Here is a 15,590-nt window from a genome sequence, read left to right as displayed (position 1 = left end):
TCTCGTTATTAAATTCAAGTGCCATGGAATTCATTTCAATTCGTTAGTGGGATTGTTTTTGTTGTTGCTTTTTTATTTGAGGGTTACATTCACCAATCTTTACGTGGAAGGAGCTTTCAATACCAATACATAGCAGCAGCACTGGCAGGCCTTAGCTACACGGGGTCTCTGGGGCCCAGTTCCAGGGACACCCATTGGGTCAGCCCCACCTACCGGTATGTCAGATGAATGGACTATGACGTGTCGCTCTTGTAGCATCTGCGAAGGGGTTGGACAGGGAAATTGACCAGAGCTCCTGCGTTGCATCTACCTATCGCCGGTCCCTCCCACTTACGTTTCCCCTGGCGACGTCCGCGTCTCCCCACATTTGGCAGCCAGAGAAAAAGAAACCGACACAACGAAAATAACCGAGCAGCAGCGGCTAGTAAACCGAATTGACATGGCGAGTCGTTCCAGAGGAACCGGCAGAAAAAAAAGACTGATTACAGAAAGAAAATGGAGACGAAGTCTTTTTTTTTTTCTGCTCCCCCTTTGCTGAATAATTTTAAGCGTTTTACTTTATGCCACCAGACTAACACAGACACAAAGTGAACCTGAAGTCGTAAAATGTTAATAGTTTAAACTAAGGACTGTGGGTATTTATAGAGTGACGTGATTGGTTTGATGTCCTGTCACGAGACTCGGAGGGCGGCTTTGATTGGCTAATAAACACCAACGTCATTTGTTGCAGAGGGCATTGATGCACCATACATAGCAAAGGGTTGAAGAAAACGAAAACATGAAATAACATTTCTGCCCAAAACTTCCATTAAAACATTTAGTAAACATTGTATTTTTAGAAAACCAAATAAAGTAATATCTGTCATTTTCTCACTGTATTTTAATTTATTTTGGCATAAGAAGACTACGCGTTCACCGTCTTTCCAAGGTCATTCTAAGGATAATTTAAGTCTGGCTGCTACAGCACGCGATGGACATTCATGACGCTGCTGCCGTTGTCGCTGCGGTGAAAAAGCAGCGTCATGTGGCCGGCGGATCCGCACGCTGCAACATGGCCGAGCTCAACCCTCCCCCCGCAGCCTGCTATTCAGTCTGTGTTGGGAAGGTTGGAATAAAACACAACCCAGTCTGCTTGCTGCTTCATCTATAAGCCTTTTAATAGTCCATGGACACATGACTATATCACGGGAGGTATCAAAACATGGGCATGTTGCTAGAATTGACAGTTTTTAAAGAATAAAAGGTTACAAATGCACTTATCAAGATGAGAATCTTGGGCTGATCATGACCACGAACAGGTTTGTGAGAAAAATGAAACAGCACATAAATGTTTCTTTGTGTATAACATGAAGTGTGCAGAACTACTCACCAAGCCCATAGTAATTAACACAACACCGTTTGCTCGCTTTCAAGCTCAAGTTAGCCCAAGCACAACCCTTTACTGCAAGACGTTTTTAGCGTCACTACCAAACTTCACCAATACATCCAGAAAGAGAAGTTTCTTTAAAGAAAAATACAACAAAGTCCAGCAGCTGCGCGTACAGGATTAAGATGGCACCCCACAGTGTATACAGTAAATGGTTTTTACCAGACACATAGAAAATATAGCCATTTAATAATATTAAATAAGATTGGGATCTTTGGGAGAAAAGTTGCATACAACAACAAAAAAATCATTTTAAAGTTATAAATTTGTTGTTTTTTGTCAGTTAATAAGTTAACTTTCTCTCTTGAGTTGGGTATCCAACAGGGAAACACTAAATCTGCTATAGGGGTCATTTTAATTATATTATGTGATAGTCTAAACCCTAAAGCACATGGCCCCATCATTAAGCTGAAAGAATGCAGATCAAACCAAAAATGCCACATCCAAAACTACAACAGAGTACATGTGTGCTGAATACTGCTTACGATTCTAACTCTTTAATCGGGTGACCTGTTGGAAGGAAAGAAAAAGGTCACCCGAGAGAGACTGGCTCGGTCTCCATTCTCTCTCCCCTCCTGCAGCAACAAAGAATGAAAGGGAAACAAATGGCCGAGAGTGTTTGTGTTCCGGTGGTGGCGGGACGCTGCTCCTTTTTTCAGGTCTTGTTCTATGGTTGTTACTCTCTTTCGTGCTCGCCTTGGTGGTGGGGAAACATTGCCATCTGGCGGCGGCCTGGTGGTACTGCAGAGGCATGCTCCACCCGGCTCTCCTTCAGAGCAGCTTTAGACTCCCAGTTACATTATTCACCATATCTTCCTCGCCCATGATGGCCAGGACGGTGTGGGACCCGGCCTCCACCTGCCAAACACATAAGCAGTTTCATTTAAATATTTTTTAGACCAAACACGTGACAGACCTTTGGGGGAAAATGAAGGTCAAGTCCACACCTGGGTAAGTCCTGCATCCTGGACCAGGTAGGTAGGCAGGCTGAGGCTCATGGCCAGAGCCTGCAGCTCCAGTAGATGAGCCACGTGAGTGCCCTGGACCACCACCTTCTTGGCTCTGCATCAATATCAATTCACATCAGCTTCAATGAGCCATTTTCAGTCAAACTCAAAAGATGCATCTCTTCTCACCCACTACGGTCCCACTTCCAGGCCATTTCCCTCCAGCTGTTCTTCTCCTGCGTCACCTGGTACAAGCCCACTGCAGCGTGGCCCACCTGGGCCGCCACCTGCACACAAACAAACCGGTGAAGTCTCCAGCCGCGTTTCAAATTACGTTATCCACGGAGCACGAAGACGATAATGACTAAGCTGCTTCTAAGTAACACGATATGTGATTTAGGACGACGCAGATATGCTCGGACTTACTTTCCCAACACCCATAGCGAGGTCCATGTTCACCACGAACACCATCTTGAACACGAGGTCATCGTCGCCTTCTTCCTGAGGGTCCGACAGACAGAGAGACACTTGAGACTTGGCTTTGGATGAACTCCACATGGTCTAATGTTCCAAGGTGTACCTGTGGGGACTAAGGCTATCTTATGGGCACCTCATTCTCCAGCTTGTTGAAGTAGTACATGGCCGCCGCTTCGGCAGATACATTCCGAGTGTGCAGAAGTGCCTGTGGCGGGGAGAAACAATGAAAATGAACTCCAGTGTCGTGCTGCCGTGAGTGACGACCGACTAAATATTTTTATTTAGCTTTAATTACTGCCATAAATGTGGTCTGGGTGCAGAGAGAAACTGCCCACCTGCTTGGCTGCCTCCTCTGGGATGTCCAGCTCTTCCCTCAGCTGCTGGAGAAACGCGGGGTTGACGTCCTGAGAGCCCGAATCTGGTCCTGGTTGATCTGAAGGTTCCATACCTGACTGCAAAATAGGAAAACAGCAACCTAACAGTCACCCCGAGTGCAGAACCTCAACCAACAGAGAGGCAAACAGAATTTACACACAAGACGCAATGTGGAAACTATAACTCAGTACGGCATGGTGAAATATGCCCAATGACGTCGCAGATTTCAAAATAATTCACAAAGCCTGACATTAAAATTAAGTTATGTGTCATTGGATGTTCTCTATTTATGTAAAAATGGTAAATAACGTAAACGAAACAACAAAAACAACACGACTGTAAGGAAAAGATAGTCAACATGCTAGCCAGCTGTCAACATTAAGCTAGCTAGCCGCTCTGCGCAATGACGACTGAAGCTAGCCGTTCAAACAGCATTTAAATTAGCATAGACAAGACCGATAACTTAAATATATATATTTGTCTTACATACGGACAACTGAAATATTTCAACACTGATCACAAACCACACCACGATATTTAACGTCGATGCTGAATCTCGACAGAAGGTGAACCTGCCGAGCTAACAAAGGTAGCTAACATTAGCGTTAGCCGCTAACGCTACCTGGCCTAGCAGCAGCCCAGAAACTCACTTGATCTGCGGAGCTACCTCGAAAGGAAAAACAATTTCAGCGACGTCCCAACGGCTTACAGAAGCCAGTCAACTCGACTTGCACCTGCGAGGAAACGACCGGCGTCGGAATGTGGAGTTTTTAGGGGTATTCCCGACTGTCGTCTTCCGCGTTATTCCATGACGACAGCGCCCAACGCTGCGTGGATCAGACTCAGGGTGGCGACGCGGTCAAAATGTCTGCGGAAGACGCAGAATCACGTCATGTTCACAATTAAACATCACTATTTAAACTTTTAGAAACATTTTCAACTCGTAAACGGTTCGGGATTCACTACAAACGGAGTTTCGATTAAAACGTAAATGGTTCGAAAGTTGCCCACGAGCTTAACGTCATAAGAAACTTGAATCAAAACTTTATTTAAACGATCAGCGTCCCAAAATTGCTTTATTTTCAGCCAAGATACTCTGTTTCCAATAATTTGAGATTCACGCATTTTTTAAAAAAAAGTACATGCTATATAAAATCACTGGCAGAAATTAGCTTACATTCAATAAGAGATTTCTATATTTTACAACAAGGTAGAGATCTTCATCTCCATGGCAACCTTTGCGTCTGTGGTGCAGCTGTCTGTGCTTTATAAAGAAACAAAGAAAACCCAGACACATCCTTTTGAGAATACTTTATTACCTCAGAATCTGTGAGGTTCTCCCCTCTCTTATTAAACAGGTTAAATCACTACAGTTACCTTTTAAATCAATATGTACACATGATATTAACACACATAATAAGAAACATCCTTAAAACTGCTCCTTGCAGAGCCTGCTCTACATTATACATTTACCCTCAGACTTGGATCTTCACTGAGCTTCTCATCTGAACAGTGTTTGGTCAAACACATCAAAAGGCCCTTGCTTTATTTTTTTATTGTTGGTCGCTGATGATTCGGGCTGGGTATCGGACATCTTAACCGAACTGTACCTACGGCACCGACTCGCATAATTAAGCGTCGGTTTCGACAGATGTAATGTGATTGAAAGAATACTTTGAAATGTGTGTATATATAACCTGCAAAGTGAGCTTCTGAACATAATCGTTTGCTGATTAAATTATATGTGGAGGGGTTTGGCTGTAGTCCAATTATTAATTGAAATGAATCCCCCAGCAGCGCGGTAGGAAACAGCAGACGCCATACCCCGCCCGACGACGCCCTAGAAGCCATCTCATTGTCGCTTAAATAATAGAAATATCAGACGATACGAGCGTCTGCGACGAGATCAACAGTAAAACCAACCCGGACAAACAGACTGTCATACAGACCTCCGGCACACCAAAGCGTTCCCACCGCTCCGGGAACACGTACCGTTACCTCCGCTTGGAGTGGAACTCAATTCAATAGGAAAAGGAATGTTAAAAACGTACAAAACTGAAATCTGAGTGACTTGCACATTAAAACCTTGTGGCGTGCACTAACTTCATTATTCTGACTTTCTTTATGGAAGGATTCTCTGCTCTTCTTCTAACATCTTTCCAGTGATGTTCACTACGTGTGTGTGTGTGTGTGACCGTACAGACAGTCACCACCGGGTGCTAAAATCACAGAGGAGTGTTTGACGCAGCGCAGTAGGCTGAGGTAGAGTGAGCGACGGGCGACTGAGAATGTTGACACCACGGTTCCAGGGAAAAGCCCTCAGACTGACTGCTGACCGTAAACAGCTGAAATACTACAAGCACTTACTTCAATCATTTGTACTCAAAGACAAACTCGAGGTGAAGATTGACCAGGATGGATACACAAACAGAAATACCTTGCGAGCGACACACACACACACAAGGCCGAAGACGTACCGCTTCATTAACTCACTCCAGAGGGGGAAAACGGCGACAGGAAATCCTCCGTTCATCATTTCTATCAGCTGATCGTGTGGGGGTCACATGACCAGGAGACACAAAACACTCCGACTGGTGTCCATGTGCTGCACTGATTTGTCAGAAAGCATCCAGACCGAAGTAACCGAGTGAAGCTCCTCGACTCCAACCTAAAAGGAACGCATGTCCTCCTGCTCCTCCGTCTGCTGCGCTCCTGCTTTTCAGTTCGCCCTGCAGGGTACGAGTCTCCCCCCCCCCATCCCCGGCGCTCGCCGTGGCTCCGGCGGGCTCTGTCACAAGTCGGTGACTTTATTCTCCACCGCCGCCGCGATCTGCTGCAGCCTGTAGCCGAGCTGCATCTTCTGGGCCGTGGAGTCTTCCTCCAGCGCCGTGATGATCTAAAGAGGAGGAGGAGGATAGGGGGGGGGGGGCGGTTAGAGGAGAAAACAAACTCAAACTCAACCATCCGAATGACAAACGTTTTGAAACACACAGAAAAGTAACCCCCCCCCGAACACACCTGGTCGTAGTACTTGTTGATGTACTTGTACAACTCGTGCAGCGCAACCAGGTAGTTGAGCTCTCCAGAGTAGTTCTGAAACGACAACCATCGTGTTGGAGAACCCGTAGGTCCGGACTGGGTCGATATTATGGGATGTGTGGTGTGGCGGGGAGGGGAGGGGAGGGGACTCACCCTGGACAGTTCAGCCAGAGCGGAGTTCATGTCCTGGTCGCTGGCTGGGATGGTCTGTCTGATGTCGGCGTAGTACCTGCAGCAACGGAGGTCACGATGACATGTATAAAAGGACTCGGACAGGGCAAAGGTCAAGGAGGTCAAACAAGGAGTTTCACGCTTTGGAGCGGGAGCCCACCTTTCTACCATCTGTTTGTAGCGGGGAATGTCTCTGGCATACAGCAGCTTGTTGATGGGCGAGTCCTGCTCCGAAGGGAAAAGGAGGAATGAGAGACGGCTTTCCAGCCGGAGCGGAGAAGTTGCCGCTCGTCGCGTTCTCACCCGTCCCAGCTTGTGCTCAGCGATGGTGCAGGAGTCCATGAAGGTCTGGGCGATGACGGACAGCACGGCGTCCACGTGGTCCGACGCCTGGACGTCGAAGATGAACTGGGGGTTCTTCACGATGTTGATCCAGAAACGCAGGGGCAGACTGGAGGAAGTGGAGGCGGGGCAACGATTAGCAACAGACAACGTTACAGCGTGGCGATTGGACGGACGACCAGCGACGCAGCTCCCGTCTCTGACGTACCTGTTGGTCTTCCAGATGTGTATCGTCTCCGGGTCGGTGATGGCATGGTGTCCCGCCTGGTCGTCCAGCAGGTCAAAGAAGTATTTGACGGCCAGCGGGACGGGACGACTGGTGCTCAGGATCACCGTAAACAGATCGTCTACGAACTTCTGCAGCGTCCCCTGGAGGAAGGAGAGGAGGAGGAGGAGTCGAGATGAAGACGGCAACCTGCAAACATCCGGTGAATGTCTTTTCCTGCGGTCCCTGAACTCGTCTCTTCTGTGAGGACCAAAGTAAATAACCTTCATGGAGAGGAGGCGGGTCAGGTAGATCTCCGGGATGGCCTTGGCCCTCTCCCTCTCCCTCAGGCTTCCTCGGCGGTGTTTGGGCAGCTCCGGCTCCTCGCTGGCCTTCACCAGGTGCCACAGTCTGACTCCGCCCTCATCTGCGTCCTCCAGCATCGGTGTCTCTGCACAGGTCAGCGTTTCCACAGCGTCACTTAGCGTAATTATTAACAGAATAAAAACGGCGTCCCGTTAACTCACTCTCTCCCGCCACGTAGTCGTGGTTGTCATGGTGAATGTGTTTGGTGTGACGAGGTACGAGCGCTACAGTCGCTCCGTCAGGGACCTGGTGGACACAAAATGCACAGTCAGCATTCAAGCAGCAGCCCCCCCCGAACCTGACGTGCTGTTGTCCCGTCCTGTGGGACGGACGTATGACCTCTGACCTTGTAGTGCTGCAGCGTGTTCAGCCGTTTCCAGCTGCCCTGAACCACAGACGTCAAGTCCTCGTCTGACAGGACGAGGTGGCCGGCGACGCCAGAGCGCCACTCTGAGTCAAACAGCAGACCGGCGGTCAGCGTGGGTGGACAGTCAGAGACACAACACGGCTAACGTCACCAGCTAGCTAGCCTCATCAGCCTACCAATGCGTTTTAACAGCCTCTGCGCTCTGAGATATGGAATTTGACACAATCATGTAGGGTGGGGGGGGGGGGGGGGCTCTATCTCACCACCGAATTTCATGTGGATCCAGAATGACGTTCGCAATAAAAATACAGTTTTTATAAACTCTGATTCACGTTCACTTTTCATTGTTGGTGTATAAAGATACCAAGAACAATCTAGAACCTTTCGGTGCTGATCCAGATCACCATGTGGACGGTGTAGATCCAGTTATGAGCAGCTTGGCGGAGGTCTGTGCTCTCTGAGCGCTTTTCTCGTTTCAAGAACCTTTTCCTCTCCCGTGCTAAACTTTTGCTGCATTTACTGCAACCTCGCTGTAGGGGGCGCCACAGCTCAGCAGTAAGTTTTCATTATTGCGGTAACACAGCCGCCTCTCACCCAGATCCAGCGAGTCGTTGTGGGGTCGGTGGGAGAAGGAGGTGCCTTTGTACACCTGATCCAGCAGCTTCTCCTTCACCTGGGTGATGGTGTCGCAGTCCAGCACTTTGGCGGGCAGCGGCTGGTTCTCGTTCACGCCGCCGCCCTGCACCAAAACGTTCAGCGTCTGCAGAGGAAAATGAGCAGAGGGCTGGAAGAAGGAAGGAGAAACTCCCCGGCGGCCGCGGCAGAGGTTTGGGAGGTGCGGCTGACACTTGAGAGGAGTCCTCCTCACCAGGGTCTTGTACTCCACGTCCTCCCGCAGCAGCCGGTTGTCATTGAGGGTGTGCTTGGCCTTTCCAGTCACAGCGTCCACCGGCCCTTTATCTACCTGGTGCTTTATGGCCCTGAACAGCATGTAGAGAGACTCCCCCGCCGAGTCCTGCACACAAACACCGGCGTCCATTAGATTTGTCCTAAAGCACTCCGCGGCCGCCGAGACAAGACATTTTATTTTCCCTAGGGAGGGAGCAGCTTTCCATCGAGGCCGGTGTCACTTTGCAGTGGAGGAATTACACCTGCGTCTTTCTGGAACGGAATCCGCGCCGATATCAAGAGGAGGTTTTGGGGGTTTTTTTGCGGTTTATTTTCATACTTTAGAAGGACAGCGGTAGAACTAACCCTCCAACCAAATCCTGTAAAATGCACCACCTCCCTTACCCTGAGGAACGCATAGAGACAAATGGACATCCAGTTCGTCAGCAGCTTCTCCACCACCGTCTCCGTTCTGCCGAGGACGAAAAACACCGTCAAGCATCTTTCAGACTCCGCCTCCCGATCGCCGCTGCCGCCCCCCCTCCCCCTCCCTCCCTCCCTTACCGTCTCAGCATCAGCTTGGGGTTCTTGGCCACGTACTGCTCCACCAGGTCATTGAGCAGCGTTTTGAGGATGTCGGTGAAGTACTCCAGTTTGCCGTGCAGCGCCACCGTCAGCAGCGACGCCACGTAGGCCCGGTCTCTGGGGGAGAACGTCCTCTGGCTCTCTAGCGTGTGGATGAACTGGGAATTAAGAGTAGAGCAGGAAGTCAACCTCTCTGCTGCAGGGCGTCTCCTTAAAAGCCTCGGGGACGGTAATGACGGCTACCTTGGTGAGGAAGAGTTTACTGTTCAGCAGGTTGGACAGCTGCACCAGGCCCTGCTCCACGGTCTGCCGCCGACACTCCTGGACGTCCAGGTCCCGCCTCAGCGGGGACTCCCGGTGGCCGGGGAAGAAAATGCGTTCAGCATACATCCGGTAGTCGAGGAAAGGGATGCCGGAGCCCACCAGGTCACTGGACATGTCCATCATCTCCGTCATCAAGTCTGGGACAGGGTGGAGGCGTTACAACACATGAAAGTGCATGCTGGGTAGCGGTGTTGTTTCTGGTAAATACTGACACTGGACCTGCTGTTAGACTAAATTTAAAGAAGGAACCCTTCAGGACGCATTTCATAGGACCGGTGTGAAAACGAAACTCCTCCCCGTCTGTTCCTGGTGCTTTTACCTGTGAACTCCTTCTTGCAGCGGTCTCTCACACTGGTTTCCAGGTTCTCCAGCTGGATCTGGACCTTCTTGTAGTCTCTCAGAGCCTGCTTACTCTTTCTCCTTGGGGGACGCGGGCAGAGAAGAGGAGGTCAGGCAGAGACGGAGGAAGAAAGGACAAAGAAGACCGGTGGAAATCCAGTGAAACTAAAAAGGCCTGACTCAAATCATCATCGGGGAAGGACACTTAAGCTGCTGTCCCATTGGTCCAGTGAGACCAGAGACCGTTCGCGTCCCACTTTAGAACGTTGACCCCCCAGAGCTTTGATAGTCTGCTCTAAAGTCAACGCAAACCAACCTGTAAATGAGCACGATGATGAGGACGATGAGCGCCACGATGGACGCCCCGACGCCGACGCCGATCTGAGCCTCCACGGGGAAGGTGGCCAGGCTGAGGTTGTCGTACTGAACCTTACCCAAGGAGAAGTTCAGGTTGCCCATTTGGACCTGAAACAGGCAGACCCCTTTACTTACGGGCGTGTCCCGATCGGCCGCCGGAGTTCTTCGTTTTCAATTAGAGGCGGGACTCACGGTGAATTCAGGAAAATTGTCGGAGCCCTCGCGTTTCTTGCCGCTGGAAAGCGGCGCAGGCTGCTGAGGCGGCGGCTCGCAGTACAAATGGTTTCGGGTCAGGGTCTTGACGGCACACACGCCCTCTCCGACCAGCACCACCACCTCATCCTTGGAGATAGCCAGGTCCAGGTTCTCCCCCTGAGAACCAGAGATGGATCAAACATTTAGATCAAACATTTACCAAAACATAACCTCCTCCAACTCTGATTGGTGGAGGCGGGGAAAGAGATCCAGCTCTGACCTCCAGCTGGATGAAGCTGCCGGGGTTGTGGCGGTAGGCCTTCAGAGGGTCCTGCTGGTTTAGGGGTCGCAGGACGGGGTTGGGTTCGTAGCTGAAGCTCTGCGGGTTCAAACGGCTGAAGTCGAAGTGGAGATTGTCCATCAGGAACTCCACGGTGACCTTCGACCCCCACACGGAGGAGTCCACGGTAGGAGAGCGACACAAAATGAGGGTGGAAGAGTTCACCTCGCAGCGCGCCGTGAACTGGGGAGACGGGGAGGAGATGTTTGTCGGGAGGTAGAAACCGGCTTTTAGTTTAAAACAACCCCCCCCCACACACACACACACACCTGTTTGACGGCACAGAGGGGGTCTCCAGGACAGACGGCATCCGGAATCATCCTGGCCGGCCTTCCCGAAGTCTTCTCCCTCTGCTGTCCGCTACTCCTCGTTGTCCTCCTTCGCTTTCTCCTCCTACTCTGGCTGACGGACTCGAAGGGAGCGACGGTCACCAGCATGCGGGGCTCCTGCACCACATCCAGGTTGTGTCCCGACAGGTAGATCCGCCGACCGCCGCTACGCGCAGACAAAGATTCACACGGCGACTCCTCAGGTTGGGAACGAGAGGTCAAGGTCGAAGGGGATGAAGGTCAGATTCCCAGACTCACTGGAGGAAGCTCTTTGCCGGCGAGGCGTACGTGATGTTGGGGTTGTGGGTGTAGCGGTAGGGTGACGAGTGGAGGTGGCGCTGGCTGCCGCCGTAATGGAGGGTGACCCGTTGATCTCCGGTCTTGTTGCTGCTGCCCGTCACACACTGAACGCTGGACCTCTGCACCGCCGACGCACTGAGAGGAGGAGGAGGAGGAGGAGGCACACAGGAGAGGCTGATTAACAAAGAATGTGACACTTCACCGAGTCCAGAGGGAAACCGTCTTCCCCCCCGGCGCCGCCACAAGGAGGTCAAAGGTCAGACTGAAAGCAGGGATGTTAAACGAACAGGTCTGAGGCGACAGGGAAAGAAGGAGCAACGACTAGAAGGAGAGAGAGAGGCGGTCCTACATGGCACAGGCCACGCCTCCTACGGTGACTGTGAGGTCAGCAGGGCGGCCTGTCAGCAGGTTTCGCCCGGTGATCGTCAAGGACGTTCCTCCGGCTTTGGGTCCCCGTTCAGGAGACACGCCCATCACAAACGGGTCCTGGGGGGGGGGGGGGGGGGGGGGGGTGATGGAGGAGGAAGTTAATTACACCTGCACCAAAGGTGAGGTTAAGGTGGGGTCGCTGCTGCTCCACCTTCAGCACCGGAGCAACAATTCAATGTCCTAATCCGATACCTGGTAGCTGAACGTCTGGCGGGACAGGCCCAACTCGCCTCCGCTCACTTTGACAGACACGAGGCCCTCCTTCTCTCCTCCACTGGCTTTGGTCCTGCAGACAATCCTGAAGGGTGGATTTCATTTTTAGAACAGCCGTTCCAAATAGCGACGCGGAAACGGGAATGTCTGCGGCGCTTCTACCTGGAGGAGATCTCGTAGAGGCCGGGGGCGACGGCGCAGGGAACGCCGGCGACTGACACGGAGTGGAGGATGTCCTCGGCCTTCTGGCCCAGGTTGGAGCCCGAAATGGTTACCATGGTGCCTCCTTCCAGCAGGCCGGAGAGCGGCTCGATCTGAGGCAAACGCGCATTTAACCACAAGAACGAGGAGACTGCAGGCGTCCGAGGGAATTCAGCGAGAGGTCAAAGGTCAGCGCTCACAGAGTGGATGACAGGGGCGGGGCACGTCTGCTGCACGGGTTCGCTGCACGAGTCTGAATACAGGCAGCTGGCGCGGGCGCCGGCGCCGCACCACACGCAGCCGTACTTGCGGTCGGCCGTGTGGCAGCGGCTGCAGTCAGAGCGGCCGACAGAGCAGTTGTACAGAGTCACTGTGGGCGGAGCCAACGAGAACGGTCAGTCGACGGCGAGGGTTCGGCCGGTGTCAGGCCAGGATAGCGTCTCACCGTATAGATCGGGAGAACTGTCCACGTGGAAGGTGTCCCTCCTCTTCACGTACACCATGGCGTTGTATTCCTCCACTGGAGCGGCGTACGTGTACTGGACAAACAACAACACTCTCGATTCCGGTCTGGACGACATTCCGTCACAACAGCAACAGCGAGCGACATCATCACACCTGGTGCAGCTGGCAGGTGATGTCAAAGGTCGACGGGTTGATGTCATCCGACTCCACGTAGGCGTCCACCACCACCGTCTGGCCTTCGATGACCAGCACGCACTCGTAGTCCAGCTCCGCGTCCTAAACGCACGACAACGCACGTTTGGCGTGTGGATGGCACACACACGCACACACACACACACACACGCGCGTGTGTGTTTAGGGGTGTGGCGTACCTGATAGAGGTGCAGGTTGCGGGCCAGTAAGGTGATCTTCCGCTCCACTCTGACGGGGAGCAGCGACGAACCCTGGACCTTCTCCACGCAGGGACAAGCTGAGGAACCCCAGCTGACGTACGAACCCTCGTCCCCCTGTCGCCCACCGCGCACACAAATCACACAGAGCACAAACATTTACTCCTCCTGCAAGACAAACACTCATTTATCACAGTCAATGTTTTCGTTGTCTTAATATTTGCTAATTCTTTAGCTTCTATTAGCATACCAACCTCCCTGCCAGCTGCAGAGTTGCATCATGGGTAGTAGGGATGAATGCGTGCACCATTATCTGCATCTTTTCAACACATTTCTTTGTAGCTGTACTTTGAAGGGGCGGAGCTAAAAACTAAAGGTGGGTGCTGCTTAAGCACGGCGTTTTTCTTGTCGAGGCAAGCTGAACGTAATTTTAGTTTTTCTTGGGATCAGTGTGAAGCAAAAAGAAAAACAGGACAGAGATGTCAGAAGGTGGAAGAAAGAATGGGGGCGATGGTGAAGCTGGTTGGGAGCTTCGTTCCAGCAGCAGAGTCCAGTCAGGAACTGGGAGTTGTGGGAGGCTTCTGAAGCTTTCGGAAGAAGAAGAAGTAGAAGAAGGAGGCGGCTGGACTCACCGGGAGGAAGGTGTCGGTCGGATCGTACTGGTAGTCCAGCTCTGAGTCGGTGTCCAGCAGCTGGGGGTATGACTGGGGTGCGTGGTCCACCTCCCCGTCCCCTGACAACACGGTGGCGGCTGAAAAGGTGGCCGTGTCGTTTTCTGGCAGGGCGGCGCTTTCAGAGTGGGCATCTACGTCTTCCTCTTTTGGCCAGAGGAGCACCCCAGGGTCCTTGTCTGGGCTTCCTGCCTCAGTTTGGGACTCTTGTGTGGGCATTTGAGTCGGAGCCCGGGTCGGGTCCAAAGACAGCAAAGGTTCAGAGTCCTCTGGTTCACCCACGGGGAAGAGCGTGGGCAGTGGCCAGTCGGCTGAGGCCGCGGTGGGAGGCTCCGCCAGACTTAGAGCTGCCTCAGCTTTCTGCCGGTCGTCGGGGGGTGTCTCCGTCACCACCTCCGGGGGGGAGGCGTCTCCATCGTGGGGCGGGATGACCAAAGGCATCACGGGTTCCGGATCGCCGCTTAGACCATCAGCAAAGGTAACAGTTTCCAATTCCACTGCTGCCGTGACAACACGAGGTGTAGCCGGGACGTCTCCCGCCGCAGCCACGCCTTCCTTCCTGGTGGTGTCCTCTAGGGGTGGAGGCGGAGTGGGAGTGGCTGCTGGCGTTGTGGGTGGCAGTGTGGTGGGCGGGGTGGTCGGCTCGGGGCTGGTTGTCGTGGGAGGAGTCGTGGGGGCGGGAGGATTGGTCGGCTGCGGGGTGGTTGCAACAGTGACCGGCGCTGCGGTTGTAGTTGTTGGCATGTTGGTCGTCATTGTGATGGTTGTCAGGGCAGGCGTTGTTGTGGGGGTGGGTGCTGTGATGGCTTTAATGATTTTGGTTGTGGGAGGAGCTGAGGTAGGGAGTTTAAACTGGGTGAGGGAGAAGGAGGGGGGGGGGATGAGGCGGGGGGGGGGGGGAGGCAGAAATGAACTAATGGACGAAACAATGGAAATAACCAAGAACTGAACGTAAACGTGATGTTAGTGTGTTTTGTTGCGCGTTACAGACGCGTCGATGGACGTAAATACACCGCGAGAGTGTGTCGACTCACCTGCCTCAAAGGGTCTAAAATAATCAGATCATTTGCTCAAAGGGCTTGTTTACTTCATATCAGAACTAAAATAAGAGCGTTCATTTTACATTTTAAATGTGAATTAAAGCCACAGTGTTCCAGTTTGACTCGTGTCGCTTACATTTAAACGCACCAGGCTTGGTCTGAAGGGCTGAACACACGCGTTCCAAGTACGATGCTACAAGTAATCAGGTAACTTCCCGTTGCGTGGCGTACTTACATGCTGGTTGTAGATGATCACCCCCTCCCCACAGGTGGGCTTGTGGGTACACAGGTGCTGGTGGACGCACCAGTTACAGCCCCATTGGCTCAAAACGCAACCGCGGCAGCTGCACACAGAAACAGGAAGTAGACGTTAAAGACACGACGCAGCCGTTAGCATCCGTGGAAAGACCGACAGCGACAAGAACAGACAAGTGGGGGGGGGGGGGGGCATCGCCTTTAAGTAGTTAGCTTAGCATTAATATTTATATTGAAGACCGGCTAAAATCTCTCCTCCCTGTCATCTTTTAATTTTGGCTGCAGCACAGGCTTTGATGGCAGATAAACAGCCGAGTCGTGCGATGAGCGTTTGTAGAGATGGAGAGACGAGCGATTGTGTGCAGAGGATATACGGTTTATATTCTGGGATATATGGGCATGAAATCAAAACCAGCAACAAGTGAGAGAGAAGACAACGGGATGGGCAGCTGATGGACGGATGAAGGATCGGCACCAACTCACGGCATGCTGCCGGACAGCTGCTTCACAGCCGTGCAGTCGTAGAAGATGAAGTCCCTCTCGGTGATGGTTACG

General features: G+C 52.1%; 2 protein-coding genes across 2 annotated transcripts in view; both read right to left on the bottom strand.

The window, feature by feature from the left end:
• Nucleotides 1-1,136: 1,136 nt before the first annotated feature.
• On the bottom strand, nucleotides 1,137-4,155 carry si:dkey-19e4.5 (UBA_like_SF and PTH2 domain-containing protein). The gene is made up of 7 exons (XM_068742646.1): nucleotides 3,876-4,155; nucleotides 3,186-3,302; nucleotides 2,984-3,055; nucleotides 2,800-2,874; nucleotides 2,563-2,660; nucleotides 2,374-2,488; nucleotides 1,137-2,284 (listed from the first exon to the last, which is right to left on the bottom strand). Exons 2-7 carry the CDS (start codon nucleotides 3,294-3,296, stop codon nucleotides 2,198-2,200), a joined length of 558 nt encoding a protein of 185 aa, XP_068598747.1. The 5' UTR covers nucleotides 3,297-3,302; nucleotides 3,876-4,155; the 3' UTR covers nucleotides 1,137-2,197.
• A 369-nt stretch (nucleotides 4,156-4,524) lies between these two features.
• The window catches only part of plxnb1b (plexin b1b), a 19,067-nt gene continuing 8,001 nt past the window's right edge, over nucleotides 4,525-15,590 (bottom strand). Inside the window, exons 7-36 of the mRNA XM_068742452.1 lie at nucleotides 15,519-15,590; nucleotides 15,016-15,124; nucleotides 13,702-14,592; nucleotides 13,052-13,186; nucleotides 12,834-12,956; nucleotides 12,661-12,754; nucleotides 12,416-12,585; nucleotides 12,177-12,328; nucleotides 11,994-12,099; nucleotides 11,722-11,858; nucleotides 11,331-11,507; nucleotides 11,013-11,238; nucleotides 10,684-10,926; nucleotides 10,401-10,580; nucleotides 10,168-10,316; nucleotides 9,832-9,932; nucleotides 9,432-9,649; nucleotides 9,168-9,346; nucleotides 9,009-9,075; nucleotides 8,584-8,730; nucleotides 8,310-8,475; nucleotides 7,695-7,798; nucleotides 7,510-7,594; nucleotides 7,267-7,433; nucleotides 6,986-7,146; nucleotides 6,739-6,886; nucleotides 6,596-6,660; nucleotides 6,418-6,493; nucleotides 6,244-6,318; nucleotides 4,525-6,121 (exon numbers count right to left, since the gene is read on the bottom strand). The exon at nucleotides 15,519-15,590 is cut by the window's right edge and continues 3 nt beyond it. Coding sequence (XP_068598553.1) covers nucleotides 6,017-6,121; nucleotides 6,244-6,318; nucleotides 6,418-6,493; nucleotides 6,596-6,660; nucleotides 6,739-6,886; nucleotides 6,986-7,146; nucleotides 7,267-7,433; nucleotides 7,510-7,594; nucleotides 7,695-7,798; nucleotides 8,310-8,475; nucleotides 8,584-8,730; nucleotides 9,009-9,075; nucleotides 9,168-9,346; nucleotides 9,432-9,649; nucleotides 9,832-9,932; nucleotides 10,168-10,316; nucleotides 10,401-10,580; nucleotides 10,684-10,926; nucleotides 11,013-11,238; nucleotides 11,331-11,507; nucleotides 11,722-11,858; nucleotides 11,994-12,099; nucleotides 12,177-12,328; nucleotides 12,416-12,585; nucleotides 12,661-12,754; nucleotides 12,834-12,956; nucleotides 13,052-13,186; nucleotides 13,702-14,592; nucleotides 15,016-15,124; nucleotides 15,519-15,590 — 4,828 coding nt within the window. The 3' untranslated portion in view covers nucleotides 4,525-6,016. The remainder of the gene's footprint in view (nucleotides 6,122-6,243; nucleotides 6,319-6,417; nucleotides 6,494-6,595; nucleotides 6,661-6,738; nucleotides 6,887-6,985; nucleotides 7,147-7,266; nucleotides 7,434-7,509; nucleotides 7,595-7,694; nucleotides 7,799-8,309; nucleotides 8,476-8,583; nucleotides 8,731-9,008; nucleotides 9,076-9,167; nucleotides 9,347-9,431; nucleotides 9,650-9,831; nucleotides 9,933-10,167; nucleotides 10,317-10,400; nucleotides 10,581-10,683; nucleotides 10,927-11,012; nucleotides 11,239-11,330; nucleotides 11,508-11,721; nucleotides 11,859-11,993; nucleotides 12,100-12,176; nucleotides 12,329-12,415; nucleotides 12,586-12,660; nucleotides 12,755-12,833; nucleotides 12,957-13,051; nucleotides 13,187-13,701; nucleotides 14,593-15,015; nucleotides 15,125-15,518) is intronic.

The sequence above is a fragment of the Brachionichthys hirsutus genome, chromosome 8 (genome assembly GCF_040956055.1).
Source record: "Brachionichthys hirsutus isolate HB-005 chromosome 8, CSIRO-AGI_Bhir_v1, whole genome shotgun sequence".
Lineage (NCBI taxonomy): Eukaryota > Metazoa > Chordata > Actinopteri > Lophiiformes > Brachionichthyidae > Brachionichthys > Brachionichthys hirsutus.
The sequence above is the reverse complement of the archived record's forward strand: the minus strand, read 5'-3'. Positions and strand labels throughout refer to the sequence as shown.

Excerpts from the sequence above, each read along its gene's own strand:
- si:dkey-19e4.5 (XM_068742646.1), bottom strand. The coding sequence starts at position 3,296 with ATGGAACCTTCAGATCAACCAGGACCAGATTCGGGCTCTCAGGACGTC. Across the intron at positions 3,056-3,185 it reads CAGAGGAGGCAGCCAAGCAG|GCACTTCTGCACACTCGGAA; the intron begins GTGGGCAGTTTC and ends TCCCCGCCACAG. Across the intron at positions 2,875-2,983 it reads TCAACAAGCTGGAGAATGAG|GAAGAAGGCGACGATGACCT; the intron begins GTGCCCATAAGA and ends TCGGACCCTCAG.